Source organism: Harmonia axyridis, chromosome 3 (genome assembly GCF_914767665.1).
Source record: "Harmonia axyridis chromosome 3, icHarAxyr1.1, whole genome shotgun sequence".
In the NCBI taxonomy this organism is placed as follows: domain Eukaryota; kingdom Metazoa; phylum Arthropoda; class Insecta; order Coleoptera; family Coccinellidae; genus Harmonia; species Harmonia axyridis.
The window spans coordinates 49,300,745-49,318,780 of NC_059503.1; the positions used below are offsets into that span (position 1 = coordinate 49,300,745).

Consider the following 18,036-nt stretch of genomic DNA (forward strand, 5'->3'; position numbering starts at 1 on the left):
TGTAAAACGGTGTTAATTTCGAATGCACCAACGGAACTTAGAACTTATTTAATCGCGAATAATGCCTTAACGTTTGATCAAACCATAAATGCAATTAAAGATTATTTGTCAAACATGGAGCAATATGATTTATTAGATAAAAGTAGAAAACATAATTTTCAATCGCGAAGGACGAAAAATAATTTTCAAAATAATAATAACAATAAAAGAAACTATATTCCAAATAATTATAGAAATTTTTATTCAAATAATAGTTACAGAAATAATTATAATTCTAACTCCGTTCCTAACTTTCCTTCACAACCTATTCAGTATACTCAGAGAGCAGTAAATAATAATTATTATCCTACAAACAAACAAGTGTTCGGATATCCAAAGACGGAACGATATAACAATCAAAATGTTTTTAAACCAAATCCCAACCAACGAATTAATACACCACCAGAAAAAATGTCAGTCCAAACTAGAAACTTTGCACAAAAACGTCCAAATTATTCGACGCAATTCCCAACAAATCCAAATAAGAAATTTTATTCCAATGAACAAACTCCCAATTATACATTTGAGGAATTAACCCAATTAGATTCGAGTCAGAATAAAAAGAATTATTATGAACAAAATGATAGAGGTCGTTGGAAAACCTCGAATTCAAATAAATCAAAACAATTTCCCACGAAATTCGTAATTGGCGACGCTTCGACTTCAAAAAATTTTGAGGAACGAAATTTTTGCGAACTAGCCTCGGGAAACGAATCGACTTAAATAATAGTATTGATCATTCAAATCAACTAATGGGTTCATATACCTGTATACCTGTAATGGGTCTATGTAGATTGTAGTGTCCCAGCGCAGGTTTTACTGCGTCTACTTAAAGATCTATTGTATTTTGTACGTTGTCATGGAATAGAACTAATTGCTGGATTTTCCAAACGACAATTTGATTATAAAAATATAAGTAACCATTTTTTCGGTAAAACCAGGGTACTCTCGACTTTCCAAGAATAACGAACATTTTTACATTTATCCATCAGATAACAGTAAACTGTGTTCAGTATTACCTGTTCATTCAATAAATCTGTTGAATAATTATGCATATTTTTCTGCTATGGAAATTGATGGCATGGTGGCTATGTTGGAATATCGTGATATCGATGGAGATTCTGTGCCAGTTTTAATGGCATTCAAACATGGATTGGAGGAAGAAAGTCTAGATGACTTTAATAGCAAAATATTATTTATGACAATTCCATCTTTTTTCAATTGTGAAATGCTCATTATTTTTTAAACCACCGGAAATATATTTATTTATTTAAAGATATCAACAAAGTTCCAGTCATAGGTGGCTAGGTTTTTTGAGTGGAATCTGGAATATTCGAATAAGTATTAACTAAATAATCATTGAATATTCACTTAATATTCATTGAATGATCAGTTATTATGTCATAAGAGCATATATAATATTCGATTAAACACTGAGACACGAGAGTGCAACTCGTGTGGTGTTTCCCGAAATACGACGAGATGAAAAGGTCCGCATAATCGAAATATATAGTCTACACTCTGGTATTCGTTATGATTATATCACGAAAAATAATTTCAATTTCTTATTTATTAATGGACCTATAACCAAAGCGCTGCCTTTTAAAAAATTCAATGACATTTCAGTGAGCTTGACTTTTTTTTTTTGGGCGAACGTCCAAGTACGTTACTATGGAAATAATCACAATCTGACAGGAGGCGAAACACCAAAACGATTATACCAAGTCGTCAAAGGTGTATTTACTTATCAAAACGCCGGAATAGGGTGATAAATTAGTTTGAATAGAGCCTAAAATTATTATGTTATTTAAATTATTCTGAGGAGTATAGTTAAGATTGGGTTCCGCTAGCTCAACCGTAAAGCTCGCAGAACCCGCGATTTCTCCGACAATTCAAGAAAAAAAAATTTTTGAATAAGGTAATAATAAATAAGCCTACAAAATCAAAATAAAAATCAAAAATTCGAAAGTCTTTCTGCTAGCTTAACGAGGGTGCACCTTCTCCCCACAAGATATTTAACTTGAATTTGGCATAGATATTCCAATTTAAAGTTTTTGTGATATTTTTTCTGGAAGAGTGCCCGCTTCTTTTCACCAGACCTTTTGGATGAACCACTGGTTGTTTAGAAAAATGTGAAAAGAATCTCTGGTCCAGAACTACACTTAACGGTTTCTTGTCAAACAAATTTTCAGAAATCCCAAGGAAAATTCAAATTATTATAGGATCCAGTGATAAATAATTAATTATAATTTTTGGTATTTATTTATCCAATCTGTAGAGAGGATCAATAAGAGATTCGATAAAATGTTATATGCATCACAAAAAAGTAGGACTACAAGAAACGTAGGTACCCTGTATCCAGAAAACATAGCATTTGCGGGCCCATGTATAGTACATTTGCTCCTTAAAATTATTCAGGGAATTTATCATTTTTCTTCGCACCTCCAATTTAGGAACAATCGAATGGTATGAACAATCGAATTAGAAAAATTCTATTTTAATTTTTGCTTCAAACTTCATTATCGAACTTTTTCTCACATTACAGATATGAGTAAACGTCGTCGTCAACAATTTTTTTTTGATACGCACATTTGTCTGGTTATCTAGAACTTCAAATATATCCTTTTCAGAATTTCTAGATGCTTTAACTGTTCCAAAACTTAGAAAGTTTGCGACATACTTCCAAAATATCTTCTCCCTCATCGGAGTTGAATGTGGATATTTTTAATTAAATGTTCGACAAGATCCAAAATTTCATTAATTGAATAGCGGAGATTCAGTTCGTGAAATTATATTGCACTACTTTCAATAATGAATACACCTGTCACTTGTGAAAAAATTACATAGTTTAATTTCTATGCTATAGAATATTTATTTGAAACGCACCCTAAAAACACATTAGATGGAATTAACCCTACGTATAAATAAATAGATAACATTGATTGATAAAATCTCGAATGACTTTTAAATTATTGAATTTGGGAGCATAATAATGCTGGAACAGTACCCGCTTCATTCAATATATACTTGCGCAGAATTACCCCATCCCATGCGCGATATTATCCCAGCACATGGGGAATTTCGCGCAATGACATTATTATTTCAGATTTTTAATATATTCTCAAAGCGATTCGTCAAATAAATGCAAAATTTCGAAGTTAAATTGTGAAAGTTTGCATTTACATAGGAAACATTTTTGAAACCTTTTCCGTTAGGTGCGCGAAATTCCCCCGTTCTCCCCTACTCAATAGATAAATAATAATGATACTTCCGTACACCGTTCTCACGATTCGTATCAAAGTTGGTATAAATTAAAAACCGATTGTCAAACAGTATTAATATTAGGGAGAAAAGTCTCACAATTAGACATTAGTAGGAAATCGGAGAAATTAAAGTAGAGGCGTAGGGAATAAAATTCCAGTCCTTATACCTAAAATGAACATCTGAGTCATTATTAATATTCCTACCCCTGATTTTCGATTATGTGAAAAAGGACCTTTTCTCGGAAATTCTATGGGAACTATTTGTAATATTGTTAATGTCAACTTTCAAAGAAAAAGATGGTTATTTAGCTATTGTATAGGTAGCGTTTATTATTGCATTCAAAGGATTTCAGACATGTTTTATTATATACATAGGAAAGGTTGATTTCACTTTTATATGGGTATCTTCGATTCTGAGAAGCTACCAACTTTATCTATTCAAAATATCTGCTCATTAATAACGAATTTTCCTTCTGAAAGACAGGACCTACAAATCCTTTTGTTCGAGTAATAACCAGAGGGCCAAGGGCGTAGAAATGAGAGGATACTCGGGGTAATTACTTCCCCCCCCCCAAGATTTACAAAATATAGAATTTCAGTTTATTATCGCTTTCAAGATGATTACTTTTATTGCACTGCGAGCACGTCTATGTCCGAAATTTATTATTTTCCTTTATCTACCCGCTTTCGTCGGCGTCCCCTCAGAGGAATATAAATGACTTATCATATTTCAAAATGAAAACAATCTTAACGCGTGACATCACATTTTGCTAAATTCACTATTTGAAGGAAACCTATAAATGTAAGCATTGAATTGAGTTTTACGATATCGCGCAAATACTACACCATAGACGAGATATATTCTATATGTAGAATTACAAGGAACACCCTGTATCTTGAAAACAAAGCGATTGCGGTACCTCCAATTTAGGAACACCCTGTATAAGGGTTGATGATCGAATCGGTAATCAAAAAATTGCTATTATTTTGAGTAATGTTTGCTTCGAACTTCGTTATCGAACCTTTCTTTCTCACATTACAGGTATGAGTAAACGTTGTCGTCAAAAAATGTTTTCGATTTTTTTTCGGTCTATCATATCAGTTCATTTACATATATGTATTATTTCGCGTTATGAACTATTTTGTGTTATCGTTCGAGAAAAACAGACAAATCTGCAACATAAAAATTCCTTTTTTTTTCATTTCGCAAGCTTATAATTATGATGATAATTTTGAGCAAATTTTTGTGATATAAATAAAAATTTTTTTTTATCAAACACGAAAAGCACGGAAGTTCGTTAGGAAAGATATACCTACAGGAGGTATATTTACCCCTAATATCCAGAGGGAAAGGTCATAAAAAAAGGTTATTTTTGAAAACATTTCTTCCCAGAAAAGGCGAGCGGCATTTTCAAAGAAGTGAATAACAACAATCGTAAAACCCACTAGAGTATTAGACCAGATGTAACCATTCACCAAATATTTTGCAGCAGAAAACGGTTCATTTCAATTATGTGCGTTGAGCTGATAAGTGAGTTTTAGGTGCGTCGTTATGTGAATATAATAATTCTTCATTCTACGCAGTGTTCGGAAAATAATACATAGGTTATTTTAATAAAACTGTATGAATCATTCGATGACGCTATTGAAGGTGAATAGGTAAGTCATGTAATCTGTATGTACCTATTTATCGATTAAATATTAATTTCATCAGATTTGTGGTCGATTCTAGATTTATAAAACTAGCAAACTAGAATTCTGTTCGAATCTGAAGGAATCGTTATAAGGATATAACGATCCCCCAAGATGACTCATCATTCGAAGCACTCATTGAAAAGTACATTGTTAGTGGATATCAGACGATTCATTAATAATGAAATTCCATAACATGAAGCAATATCTATATGACATATTTAATTATCAATTGCTCCACTGATCATATTTTTGTACAGTATCGTCACAGTTATTACATCAACCCATAGAAGTACAGTGACTGTCTCTGCAGTGTGCAAACAAATATGCTCCGATAACGTTTCTGATTATTTTTCATTCAAATTAATTCAATCGTCATATTTCAAGCGCCATAAATTTTTTCAATTTTGAATCCGTTTTCTCTTCTTCATATCGCCAAATTGTACATATAACAAACTTTTGATGATGACCTTTATTGTTATCTTCATTCACTTCTGAAGATGTATAATTATTTTCTCTACAAATCTATTTTAGGACCTCAAAGTATCAACTTAGGTACATGTGTGCTCTAGCTTAATATTCTAACAGTTATCAATCCATTTGATATCTGAAATTCATAAAAATTAACTTTCATATTGAATATTTGATATGCCCATAAACGTGTTGATGAACATCTAGAAGACAATACATATTTATTTTCTTTCCATAACAAACTATTCTCGTCATTTCAGGTAAAATGACGAGAAATTGAAGGCTCAATTTTAATTAATATTTCATATTGTAAACTATCAGATGAGTCATTTTAGCTATTATTAGCAGTTAGCTATAGCTTTCCGCGTGGTGATGTCGGTTGTTGCCCGAAAACACATTGGGTCTTCCTGCTGAAACCACAAATGGATTGCTGGCTTCTGTTGTTGACTCTGTTTGTTTGTTGTTTCTTTCAAGTGTTGCACATCCTAACACTTGTTCACCGTACTGATGAGGGCCGAAAGCCCGAAACACGTGTCTACGGTTGGTATTTCTCTGAGAGGGACTGTCCTTATCCTTATGATTTATTATATATATATATATATATATATGATAGTTCTGGATCACGGATATGGTTATTGTTAAAATCATTAATATTTTCCATACAAGAAACATTTGGGGAAGTTCTGGAATCATAGGGATGATGATAATTAATTTGATATTTCAGTAAAGGCCGAGGAACAGAATTTAACTTAAATCCAGTTGATTTTGAAGGAATATTATAATCGCAAGTAAGAGGGCTTTCAGATATATTAGTACATTGAAATACGATATGAGGAAAAACCCAGTCTAATTATGTTCTAAATTTAGTTTCTCATGGATTACCTGAAACCTAAAACAGAACTTGTAATAAGCGACAATAAAAACTACTTGATCTGTTCATTGCTACCATACATGCATTACAAACACAATTAATTGTTGGCTGTTCAATCAAATACCTATTTATTGGAAACCTCGAACGCTGATTGGCTTGTTATGAGAATAAAATTTTTACATCGTGATACGTATACCGTGTAATGCTGAGTGACTGTGACGTCACATCCGTTGCCAGTGTTAGCACTAGCGGTTTCACCCCCCTGCTCTAAAGGCTGTCGTGTAACTTTGCCAAACCCCTCATTTGTAAGAATAACCCTTTTTACAGTCGCGGTTTTTGTTGCGCGTGTCACAGTATTGTTTCGCTATTTTGATCCACTCTGCTTGTGTAATTGAAAGATTTGCGCGAGAATAAGTTATTATGATTCGATTTTCTAACGTTTCCATATCACATTCATTCTCAATTTCAGAAGTTCATCGCACCTGCGCCAACTCAGGAGATGGCAATAATCAAAGCAACCTGTTTTAATATGCACTGAAGGAATTCAGAAGTTACCTCACTAGGGAGACATTCTACAGGAGCATCGTTCAGAAATTTTTATTGCTCCGGAAGGAACACTTGACTTATTCGTTTTGTATCCAACATTCTGCCTTTTCAAGTATCTATGCTCGCTATTTAGCATAATGCACTGGACTTATTTCATCTTCACTCGCACACCAGTTTATAAAAGCTTCGTACGCTTTTCGGATAGCTACTCGAAGTTCTGGTGGCGTGGATTCAAATTCACAGTCGAACATTATCCGTTGAAATCGGCGATAATTTAATTAATGACTCAACTGTCGTCAGTATTATCAAAACTTGATTATTGGTGTGATAGATCGTTAAAACTGTTCAAGTATTCTAATGAAAAGTGTTTTTGGCCACAATGGAACGTATGTTCAAAGGGAAAATTAACAATCCGCTGAAGTTTACGGTTCTTAGTGACAAATTGTAGTTTAGTTATAAGTAGATTATAACGATATACTGTGATTGGTAGGTGTTACGATTAACCTATAATGTGGTAGGTAGTGGAGGTAGTTTGAGCCCCCCTCCCCAGGGACATGTTTTGCTATATATAGTTAGTAGCCTAACGTTTCTGAAGATCACATCGTTGGCGAAACGATTCGAGTGTGGTTCTACATAATTCATCAATCGTGAAACATTTTCATCATTCTCTACCTCGTTGAATTTTTCATATCGGGATGATATAAAATCATCCCGCGTGCTTTCAATTCCCGGATCCCAATTAACCGTAAAAAAATTTCCTTGTGTAGGTAAGATATCATTCACTTTACGCATTTTCAATTAGGTGTTCATGTTGTTAAGTTACGACTTTTATTCCTAGATTGTCGAACTTGTCGGATTGTCGGATTCTTCAGCAAGTAGAATTTTTGCAGCTTTTCGTCGATACATTTTCCTTACTACAACACGAACCCTAGCATTTTTCAAACCACGGGAGCGTTATTGATAGGTGTAGCATTCCTACCTGTTTGTGTGAGTTCGAGGTATAGCGAAAGATGGTAAGTTCGCGAGTGAACAAGTGAACAATTGGTGGCTTCATTCGGAAACTCCCGCATTATTCGTCGATTTTATATTCGCTCGAACGCATTATGTTAGAGCTTTTCTACACCGCCCTTGAAAACCGAAAGTTGGAGCTGAAATACAGGGTGTTTCCTAAACATGCGGCAAAAATTCAGGGAACCTATTTGTTTCGAAGATATAGGGGAAACAAAATTTCAGATAATAACATTTTATTATGAAAAATTACATGAAAATTCAACTCAACCTACAAAAACTGTTGAAAATGACCACCTCTAGCCAGCATACAAGCATCCAATCTTCTCCTCATTGACTGTCGAACCCTTTCAAAAACACCAGGATCATTTCTTATTAAGTTACACCCAGCAATGATCCGATTTCGCAAGTCTTCCACATTTTCTACTGGAGTGGTATAAACTAATGATTTTAGATGGCCCCATAGGAAATAATCTAAGGGGTTTAAGTCCGGGGAACGAGCAGGCCATAAATGAGGTCCACCTCTTCCAATCCAAATTATTATTAATTATTGAACTATTATTAATTTTAAAAATATGAAAAATGTTGTTCGCCCTGTATCTTCGAAACAAAGAGGTTTTTCAAAAATCATCCAAGGACAAAACATGCTTAAAATAGTCCAAGGAACAACCCCCTGAATTTTTGCCGTATGTTTAGGAAACACCCTGTATATCCCGCACCAAGGGCCCTGTGGAGAGGCTATGTTTTCTAACCTGACGCCCATCAGGTAAGTTATAATGTTAACCACAATTTTAGACTTTAGTATCATTTTCATATGTTTCGCTGTCGCTTATACAGTCCACCATTTCTCCACTAATTTAATGAACAATCGGACTCGACTTACCTGTTGCAACCTCGTAGTATAGTTATTTTTTATTGAGTTTGATTTCATTATCTTTTACTTTTGTTTTATTTCATTTTCAAAAGATAAAAGCACCAATTAACATAGCCCCATTAGTTGACATAACTATTGAATAATACAAAATAAATAAATTGTAGCTCGAAAGTAACTCCGAAATCCATCGTTGCCACCGGTACGATAATTATCGAATTATACGATAATTTATTCGATTCGATAAATCGAAGTTTGAAGGTCTAGTTAACTAGAATAAGTCCTTTCCTACTGTTCATAGTGGGGGACTGTTTTACAAATTTGTTCATTTTTATTCGAAAATAGACCATTATTCAGAACAACCGATTTCGTAAATTTCTTACCTGATCTCCCACTGTATTATATTATGTCTTTCGACCCGATTATCTCGTCGGTGGGTTGCGATCGACCCGGGTCTAATAGCTACCTAAGCCACTGTATATAGGGTAAATGCACTGGTTAGCCGACCGTCAGTGTCTCTCGACTCGACCATTCCGTGATTTGAGATAAAATAATAATAAAATATATCTTGTAGTGTAAAATATTTCCGCCGTACGTGTTTTCTCGACCATTGCTACCCTTTCAAGATAGTTTGCATAGTAGGGGTATAGGTCAAAGTTTTCGCGCTGAAATAGTATATTGTGCAACAAGTGGGGAAATTCCAACTTTTCTCGCGAGTTCACACGAGCGAGAAAAGGACTTTCTCCACATGTTGCACACTGTACTTTTCCTACAACTGCACAAATTTCAATAATTCAAGTAATGGACTTGATTCAAATTAAAATGGCCTTCGTTGACAGTATGCGCGAATTTATTGCGTTTCCATAGAAACGACTCAAAAGCCCAATTACATTGGTCTACCAAGCGAGGTGTGGGCAAAGTGCTGTGAGAAATAATATTTCCCACAGTATGAGCAATACATAGTTTTGAAATTGAGTAAGCTATGAAGAATACGCTACTTTTCATAGCAGTTGTGGGAAAATGTATATTATTCGACAGTCGCGAACTGGTATTGGAAAATTTTTACCTTTTATTTCTCGACCAAAGTGGTCGACAACCAATATGTAATTTCAATAATTGTTTATTTCAACCGATATATTTCTGTTGGATCATGTTCGTTTTTTTTTTTGAATATTAGTTTGCGACCACTGAATTAACGTTGAAACATACTTATTCTACCTTTCATTTATTCTCGGTCGAGAACCAATTTGATTGTATAGTATATACAAAGCCACTTGAACTAGTCCATAAAAACGCTCGGCCAGATGTCTCTTTGAAATGGAAACCGCGATCCGCTAAATACCGGGGGTTTATTCGAAAGTATTGTTAGGTAATAAATTCACTGGCCCCAAAGGAATTTCTGGAAACTTGGACAACCCTTGAACATATAATTGAAATATTCTGGCTTCCTCCAAGTGACTTTGGATATACTATACTTAATTCTCGACCACTTGTGGTCGGTGTTTTATATACTCATTAGTTTCTGAAAAGATATTAAGAACAAAATAACCAAATAATATTATTTAATATGAGTTCCTATTTTGAAATACTTATAGAAAATGAAAACTTTTGCAGAATAATTTTTTTACGTTCCCAGTGTTTCTTACTCAATTACCTCATCTGAAATCCATCTGATTGATATAAATATAAAATTTTTAAGTGAAGACGAGAAGTGAGCAGCCACTATTATTAGTGGTCGAAAACAAACAAAAAAATGGTCGAGAACTCTGCGGCATGGTCGTGACCCGAATGTTATTCAGATTTTCTCTGTTTTCACATTTCGAAGGTTGAATGCGAAGAGAACGTTTAAAATTATATGACAAATTATTTAAAACTAGCCAAAGAATCGATGAACATCAACACCTTTAAAATTTGATTAGTTTATGTGTGAAAAAGTCGTACCCGAAATCGATGTTTTTGTTAATTTGGTCGAAAATCAGAGCATTTACCCTACTTACGAATGTCAGTAGGACCGTGAAATTGTCGCAATTTTATTATACCCAAAGTGATCAGATGATAAAAAAATCTTTTCAATGAGGAAATATTGTGGCCCTGAAAAGGGCCGTTTCACATACAGATTGTATTTATGATTTCTTTTCTGTCTTCTTTGGCAAGAGGACGGCTTGGATATTCGGTAAAACACCACCTTGAGCGATAGTTACTCCCGATAGCAATTTGTTCAACTACTCGTCGTTTCTGATTGCCAGCTGAAGATGTCTGGGAATAATTCTGGTTTTCTTGTTGTCACGTGCTGCGTTACCGGCCAATTCCAAAACTTCGGCGGCTAGATATTCCATAACAGCGGCTAGATAGACGGGTGCTCCAGCTCCAACTCGTTCAGCATAATTTCCTTTGCGTAATAAACGATGAATACGACCAACTGGAAATTGTAATCCAGCTCGGTTGGAACGAGACTTTGCCTTACCCTTAACTTTTCCACCTTTACCGCGACCAGACATTGTAATATAATACGGGAATATCGGAGAGTAAAACGATTGTTGGGCTTTGATAATTCCTCGAATCTTGGAACTTCGTTCTCTTTTGCAGTCAGGCTATTAGCCTTTTACTGCTCAGTCTCAATATGATTTACCTCTGGTGAGCTAATTTGGTCTGCTCTAGCAGGTGGCAATATGCCACTTCAGAAGGTTTGTGTAATTATCTCTGTGCCAGTAAGGGTTTGGCTCTTATACACACTTCCTAGGGAAGTGCCATCTTCGGTCTTTTGTGTTTCCTAGGGGCTTTTTCATCATAGTCGCAAGCCTTCCTTATAAGAGGGTTTGCGTGATTTTTCATTTTGTTGAAGGTCTTCACGCTCAGATCTATTAAATGGTCGTCTAAGAATGGTATATGCAGGTCTTCATGTATCCGTACGTTGCTGACAAACCATGGTGCATGATCTCAGGATCGTACTCTGCACGACTTGAAGTCCCTGCAGATGCGTCTTTGCGGCGTATCCCCAAGCCGGGCATGCGTAAGACATGACCGGCCGAATGGTGGACTTATAGTTTATACCACTCCAGTAGAAAATGTGGAAGACTTGCGAAATCGGATCATTGCTGGGTGTAACTTAATAAGAAATGATCCTGGTGTTTTTGAAAGGGTTCGACAGTCAATGAGGAGAAGATTGGATGCTTGTATGCTGGCTAGAGGTGGTCATTTTCAACAGTTTTTGTAGGTTGAGTTGAATTTTCATGTAATTTTTCATAATAAAATGTTATTATCTGAAATTTTGTTTCCCCTATATCTTCGAAACAAATAGGTTCCCTGAATTTTTGCCGCATGTTTAGGAAACACCCTGTATTTCAGCTCCAACTTTCGGTTTTCAAGGGCGGTGTAGAAAAGCTCTAACATAATGCGTTCGAGCGAATATAAAATCGACGAATAATGCGGGAGTTTCCGAATGAAGCCACCAATTGTTCACTTGTTCACTCGCGAACTTACCATCTTTCGCTATACCTCGAACTCACACAAACAGGTAGGAATGCTACACCTATCAATAACGCTCCCGTGGTTTGAAAAATGCTAGGGTTCGTGTTGTAGTAAGGAAAATGTATCGACGAAAAGCTGCAAAAATTCTACTTGCTGAAGAATCCGACAATCCGACAAGTTCGACAATCTAGGAATAAAAGTCGTAACTTAACAACATGAACACCTAATTGAAAATGCGTAAAGTGAATGATATCTTACCTACAAAAGGAAATTTTTTTACGGTTAATTGGGATCCGGGAATTGAAAGCACGCGGGATGATTTTATATCATCCCGATATGAAAAATTCAACGAGGTAGAGAATGATGAAAATGTTTCACGATTGATGAATTATGTAGAACCACACTCGAATCGTTTCGCCAACGATGTGATCTTCAGAAACGTTAGGCTACTAACTATATATAGCAAAACATGTCCCTGGGGAGGGGGGCTCAAACTACCTCCACTACCTACCACATTATAGGTTAATCGTAACACCTACCAATCACAGTATATCGTTATAATCTACTTATAACTAAACTACAATTTGTCACTAAGAACCGTAAACTTCAGCGGATTGTTAATTTTCCCTTTGAACATACGTTCCATTGTGGCCAAAAACACTTTTCATTAGAATACTTGAACAGTTTTAACGATCTATCACACCAATAATCAAGTTTTGATAATACTGACGACAGTTGAGTCATTAATTAAATTATCGCCGATTTCAACGGATAATGTTCGACTGTGAATTTGAATCCACGCCACCAGAACTTCGAGTAGCTATCCGAAAAGCGTACGAAGCTTTTATAAACTGGTGTGCGAGTGAAGATGAAATAAGTCCAGTGCATTATGCTAAATAGCGAGCATAGATACTTGAAAAGGCAGAATGTTGGATACAAAGCGAATAAGTCAAGTGTTCCTTCCGGAGCAATAAAAATTTCTGAACGATGCTCCTGTAGAATGTCTCCCTAGTGAGGTAACTTCTGAATTCCTTCAGTGCATATTAAAACAGGTTGCTTTGATTATTGCCATCTCCTGAGTTGGCGCAGGTGCGATGAACTTCTGAAATTGAGAATGAATGTGATATGGAAACGTTAGAAAATCGAATCATAATAACTTATTCTCGCGCAAATCTTTCAATTACACAAGCAGAGTGGATCAAAATAGCGAAACAATACTGTGACACGCGCAACAAAAACCGCGACTGTAAAAAGGGTTATTCTTACAAATGAGGGGTTTGGCAAAGTTACACGACAGCCTTTAGAGCAGGGGGGTGAAACCGCTAGTGCTAACACTGGCAACGGATGTGACGTCACAGTCACTCAGCATTACACGGTATACGTATCACGATGTAAAAATTTTATTCTCATAACAAGCCAATCAGCGTTCGAGGTTTCCAATAAATAGGTATTTGATTGAACAGCCAACAATTAATTGTGTTTGTAATGCATGTATGGTAGCAATGAACAGATCAAGTAGTTTTTATTGTCGCTTATTACAAGTTCTGTTTTAGGTTTCAGGTAATCCATGAGAAACTAAATTTAGAACATAATTAGACTGGGTTTTTCCTCATATCGTATTTCAATGTACTAATATATCTGAAAGCCCTCTTACTTGCGATTATAATATTCCTTCAAAATCAACTGGATTTAAGTTAAATTCTGTTCCTCGGCCTTTACTGAAATATCAAATTAATTATCATCATCCCTATGATTCCAGAACTTCCCCAAATGTTTCTTGTATGGAAAATATTAATGATTTTAACAATAACCATATCCGTGATCCAGAACTATCATATATATATATATATATATATATATATATATATATATATATATATATATAATGTTCAAGATAATGATCGTTGAAAATGATAATATATACTATATAAGGGATATCGATCAGCAATTAACGAGATATATTTACTCTTTATTCATGTAAAGCCTAGCTTTCGAAGCTTATTTTGCTTCTTCCTCAGGGCAACTGTAAAATACAACAAAACACATCATCAACAATAAAACAAAAAACAGAGTACAACAACTTACTGAATGCGAGGTTAATCTCTAAGTCTAAGAATTGTACAAAATCAGACACAAGCATCAAACAGGGTAATATCAAATGATTATCAATTAAGAAACGCAATATCATAATACGCAATAAACAAAGTTAGGTTAAATGTCATCCATCAACTGGACCATCGAAAAATGGTCTGTTAGAAAATTCTATGAGATATGCATATATTGGACTTAATCTCTGCGTGTCCGTTTTCTTGTTAATTTTACTTTTTTGAGTTTGTATGTGGATCATTTCTAGTATACATCTTTTTTTATAATTTACATTTACATCTAAAATTTTTTACGTTATTAAAATCAACACTGTGTGAGTACTTATTAGCATGAACAGATAATGCACATCTCAGGTTATTTGTTCTAATATCACTTTTATGTAAGTTCATGCGATTTCTAAGCCACTGAGAGGTTTGACCTACGTAGGTTTCATGACAGTCAGTACATTCCAGTTCGTACACCACATTCGATCTTATTTCTTTTGGTATAGGGTCCTTCAGTTTTGAATATAAATTTGCCACTTTCTTTTTGCACTGTGCTACTATTTTCACTTTTTTATTATAATCTTTAAAACAATTTTTAATTTTGTAGGTAAGGTAAGGGATGTTAGGGATGCTTCTATACTTCACAACTTCTGTTTCTCCCACCATATCAGGTTGTGTCTGACTTTCAGTCGAAGGCAACATTGAAGTAGAATATAGAAGTTTTTTCAACATTGTTTTAGGATAGGCATTCTCAACTAAAAGATCAAACAGTCCTTTCATGCTTCCATCTCTGAATGTTGGATCACAGATTTTATAAATCCTGTTTTTTTGTTCTTTAATGAAATTTAATTTTATGCTCATTGGATGGTCAGATAAAAAATGTATAAACTTTCCTGCAGAAGTCGTCTTTCTATACCAATTTAATTTTACTTTATTATCCACTCGGTATACCTTGGTATCTAAGAACGGAACAGAGTTGTAACAATCTTCTGTTTCAATCGTGAACTTTAATTTAGGGTCGAAGCTGTTGAAAACTTGCAATATCTCCTCAGTTCCCGTTGATGGTAGGGATATTATTAGGTCGTCTACATATTTTTTTATAAATGCAAGTGTGAATGTTAATCTAGGTATACAGGAGTCGAGCACATAGTCCATCACATACAACGACAAAATCGGGCTAAGTTTGGATCCCATAATGCACCCAAACATCTGCAAATAGAAACTGCCATCGAACATGAAGTAACCTGATTCTAGGAGGAAGGTGATAATCTCCTTGAAGTATTCTTTTGATATGTTGCAGACTGCCTCAATCTTGTTCCAATGGAATTCCATTGCTCTCAGTACCAACTCCTTTGATATGTTGCCAAATAGGTTGACTACGTCAAGTGATATCACCACATAATCTGGGGGTAATTCAAAATTGTTAATCTTACTGGAAAAGTCAAACGAATCTTTCACATAATATGCATTATCCTGGTCATAGGCTTCTGTTAGGATTTGTGCAATATAATTTGAAAATTTACATGTGGGACCCTGTACATCAGATACGATTGGTCGCATTGGGATATTTTCCTTATGTATTTTGGGATTTCCGTACATTCTAGGGCTCACTGAATTATATGATTTCATTGATCTTGCAGCTTCTTTACTTAGTATATTTTGGTTTACAAGTGTGGATATGATCTTGTTGGTTTTATTCTGGATAGTGGTAGTTGGGTCTCTAGAAATCTTTTTGAAATCTTCAGTGTCAACAATTGAGTACATCTTCTGAAGATAATCCGCCCTATCCATAAGTACAGTCACTGAACCTTTGTCACTGTCGAGAACTACAAGGTGATCATTAGTTCTTAAAAAGTTTTTCGTTGTTTTATATAGCTTTCTTATGTTGTCTGTCGCACAAATATTATTTTTACCTTTATGTAGATGACCGGTTATAATGCTTGCTATCTTAGCTCTCAAAGTGTCTCTTCTATCTTCCTCCACCAAGTCCAAAATGCTCTCAACGTCTGCTATTAGGTCTTTGATGTTTATTTCTTTGTGGTCTAAAGGGACGTTAAATTTAGAACCCAAACCAAGGACTGTTCTAACCTCTTCAGGTACTGTTGTCTGGGACAAATTCTTGAACCATTTCTCTGGAACTTTATAATCTGCTTTATGTATTCTTCTTTGTAGTGCTTTAATTTTTCTGAGGTTTGTGGCTTTTACTTTATGAAATATTTTGTTGTATGTAGTCTTCTGGCGTCTGAAAAATTCTCTATGTATCTCTGTTGGTATTGTCTGCCTCAACTCTCTTTTTATGGTGCTATTGTACTTGCAAATGTGTGAAATCTTTAAGTGAGTGTGTTCAATCTCTAAGGAAAGTAATCTATTAACTAAGTTTTTGTTAAATCCACTAATCTTTTTATTGAATCTACTTCCTGTGTGAAATTCAACCAAATTCAGAACATTCTTGACTCCTGTTCCTATATGATTAGGTGTTAATCCCAGTCTTTTACATTCGAGTAGGAATATCCTCCTGTTCAAGAGGTTCGCTATCTTTCGGTTGTTGTTACTCCATTCCTTCATGATATCTGATGTTCGAATGCCATAACGTGATGTCATCGTCCGATAAAATCCCATCTTAATTTAATGTTCAAGATAATGATCGTTGAAAATGATAATATATACTATATAAGGGATATCGATCAGCAATTAACGAGATATATTTACTCTTTATTCATGTAAAGCCTAGCTTTCGAAGCTTATTTTGCTTCTTCCTCAGGGCAACTGTAAAATACAACAAAACACATCATCAACAATAAAACAAAAAACAGAGTACAACAACTTACTGAATGCGAGGTTAATCTCTAAGTCTAAGAATTGTACAAAATCAGACACAAGCATCAAACAGGGTAATATCAAATGATTATCAATTAAGAAACGCAATATCATAATACGCAATAAACAAAGTTAGGTTAAATGTCATCCATCAACTGGACCATCGAAAAATGGTCTGTTAGAAAATTCTATGAGATATGCATATATTGGACTTAATCTCTGCGTGTCCGTTTTCTTGTTAATTTTACTTTTTTGAGTTTGTATGTGGATCATTTCTAGTATACATCTTTTTTTATAATTTACATTTACATCTAAAATTTTTACGTTATTAAAATCAACACTGTGTGAAAAATTATATTGCACAAATCCTAACAGAAGCCTATGACCAGGATAATGCATATTATGTGAAAGATTCGTTTGACTTTTCCAGTAAGATTAACAATTTTGAATTACCCCCAGATTATGTGGTGATATCACTTGACGTAGTCAACCTATTTGGCAACATATCAAAGGAGTTGGTACTGAGAGCAATGGAATTCCATTGGAACAAGATTGAGGCAGTCTGCAACATATCAAAAGAATACTTCAAGGAGATTATCACCTTCCTCCTAGAATCAGGTTACTTCATGTTCGATGGCAGTTTCTATTTGCAGATGTTTGGGTGCATTATGGGATCCAAACTTAGCCCGATTTTGTCGTTGTATGTGATGGACTATGTGCTCGACTCCTGTATACCTAGATTAACATTCACACTTGCATTTATAAAAAAATATGTAGACGACCTAATAATATCCCTACCATCAACGGGAACTGAGGAGATATTGCAAGTTTTCAACAGCTTCGACCCTAAATTAAAGTTCACGATTGAAACAGAAGATTGTTACAACTCTGTTCCGTTCT

The 18,036-nt window shown here is 34.8% G+C and overlaps 1 protein-coding gene, 1 long non-coding RNA gene and 1 pseudogene across 2 annotated transcripts; all 3 read right to left on the minus strand.

Annotated features, from left to right (window-relative positions):
* Positions 1 to 10,790: 10,790 nt before the first annotated feature.
* Positions 10,791 to 11,259, minus strand: LOC123675063 (annotated as a pseudogene).
* Positions 11,260 to 14,170: 2,911 nt separating this feature from the next.
* LOC123675066 lies at positions 14,171 to 14,619 on the minus strand. Its single transcript, XR_006746751.1, has 2 exons — positions 14,315 to 14,619; positions 14,171 to 14,252 (listed from the first exon to the last, which is right to left on the minus strand). It is a non-coding gene; the product is annotated as an uncharacterized LOC123675066 (long non-coding RNA).
* Positions 14,620 to 15,095: 476 nt separating this feature from the next.
* Positions 15,096 to 17,474, minus strand: LOC123675385. The gene is made up of 3 exons (XM_045610737.1): positions 17,148 to 17,474; positions 15,271 to 17,085; positions 15,096 to 15,152 (listed from the first exon to the last, which is right to left on the minus strand). Exons 2-3 carry the CDS (start codon positions 16,936 to 16,938, stop codon positions 15,096 to 15,098), a joined length of 1,725 nt encoding a protein of 574 aa, XP_045466693.1. The 5' UTR covers positions 16,939 to 17,085; positions 17,148 to 17,474.
* Between the last annotated feature and the right edge of the window lie 562 nt (positions 17,475 to 18,036).

Bases quoted from the DNA above. Each gene is read 5' to 3' on its own strand.
- LOC123675385 (XM_045610737.1), bottom strand. From the start codon at position 16,938: ATGGGATTTTATCGGACGATGACATCACGTTATGGCATTCGAACATCA. The intron at 15,153-15,270 runs GTATACCGAGTG...ATTTCATTAAAG, and splicing joins TTCCGTTCTTAGATACCAAG to AACAAAAAAACAGGATTTAT.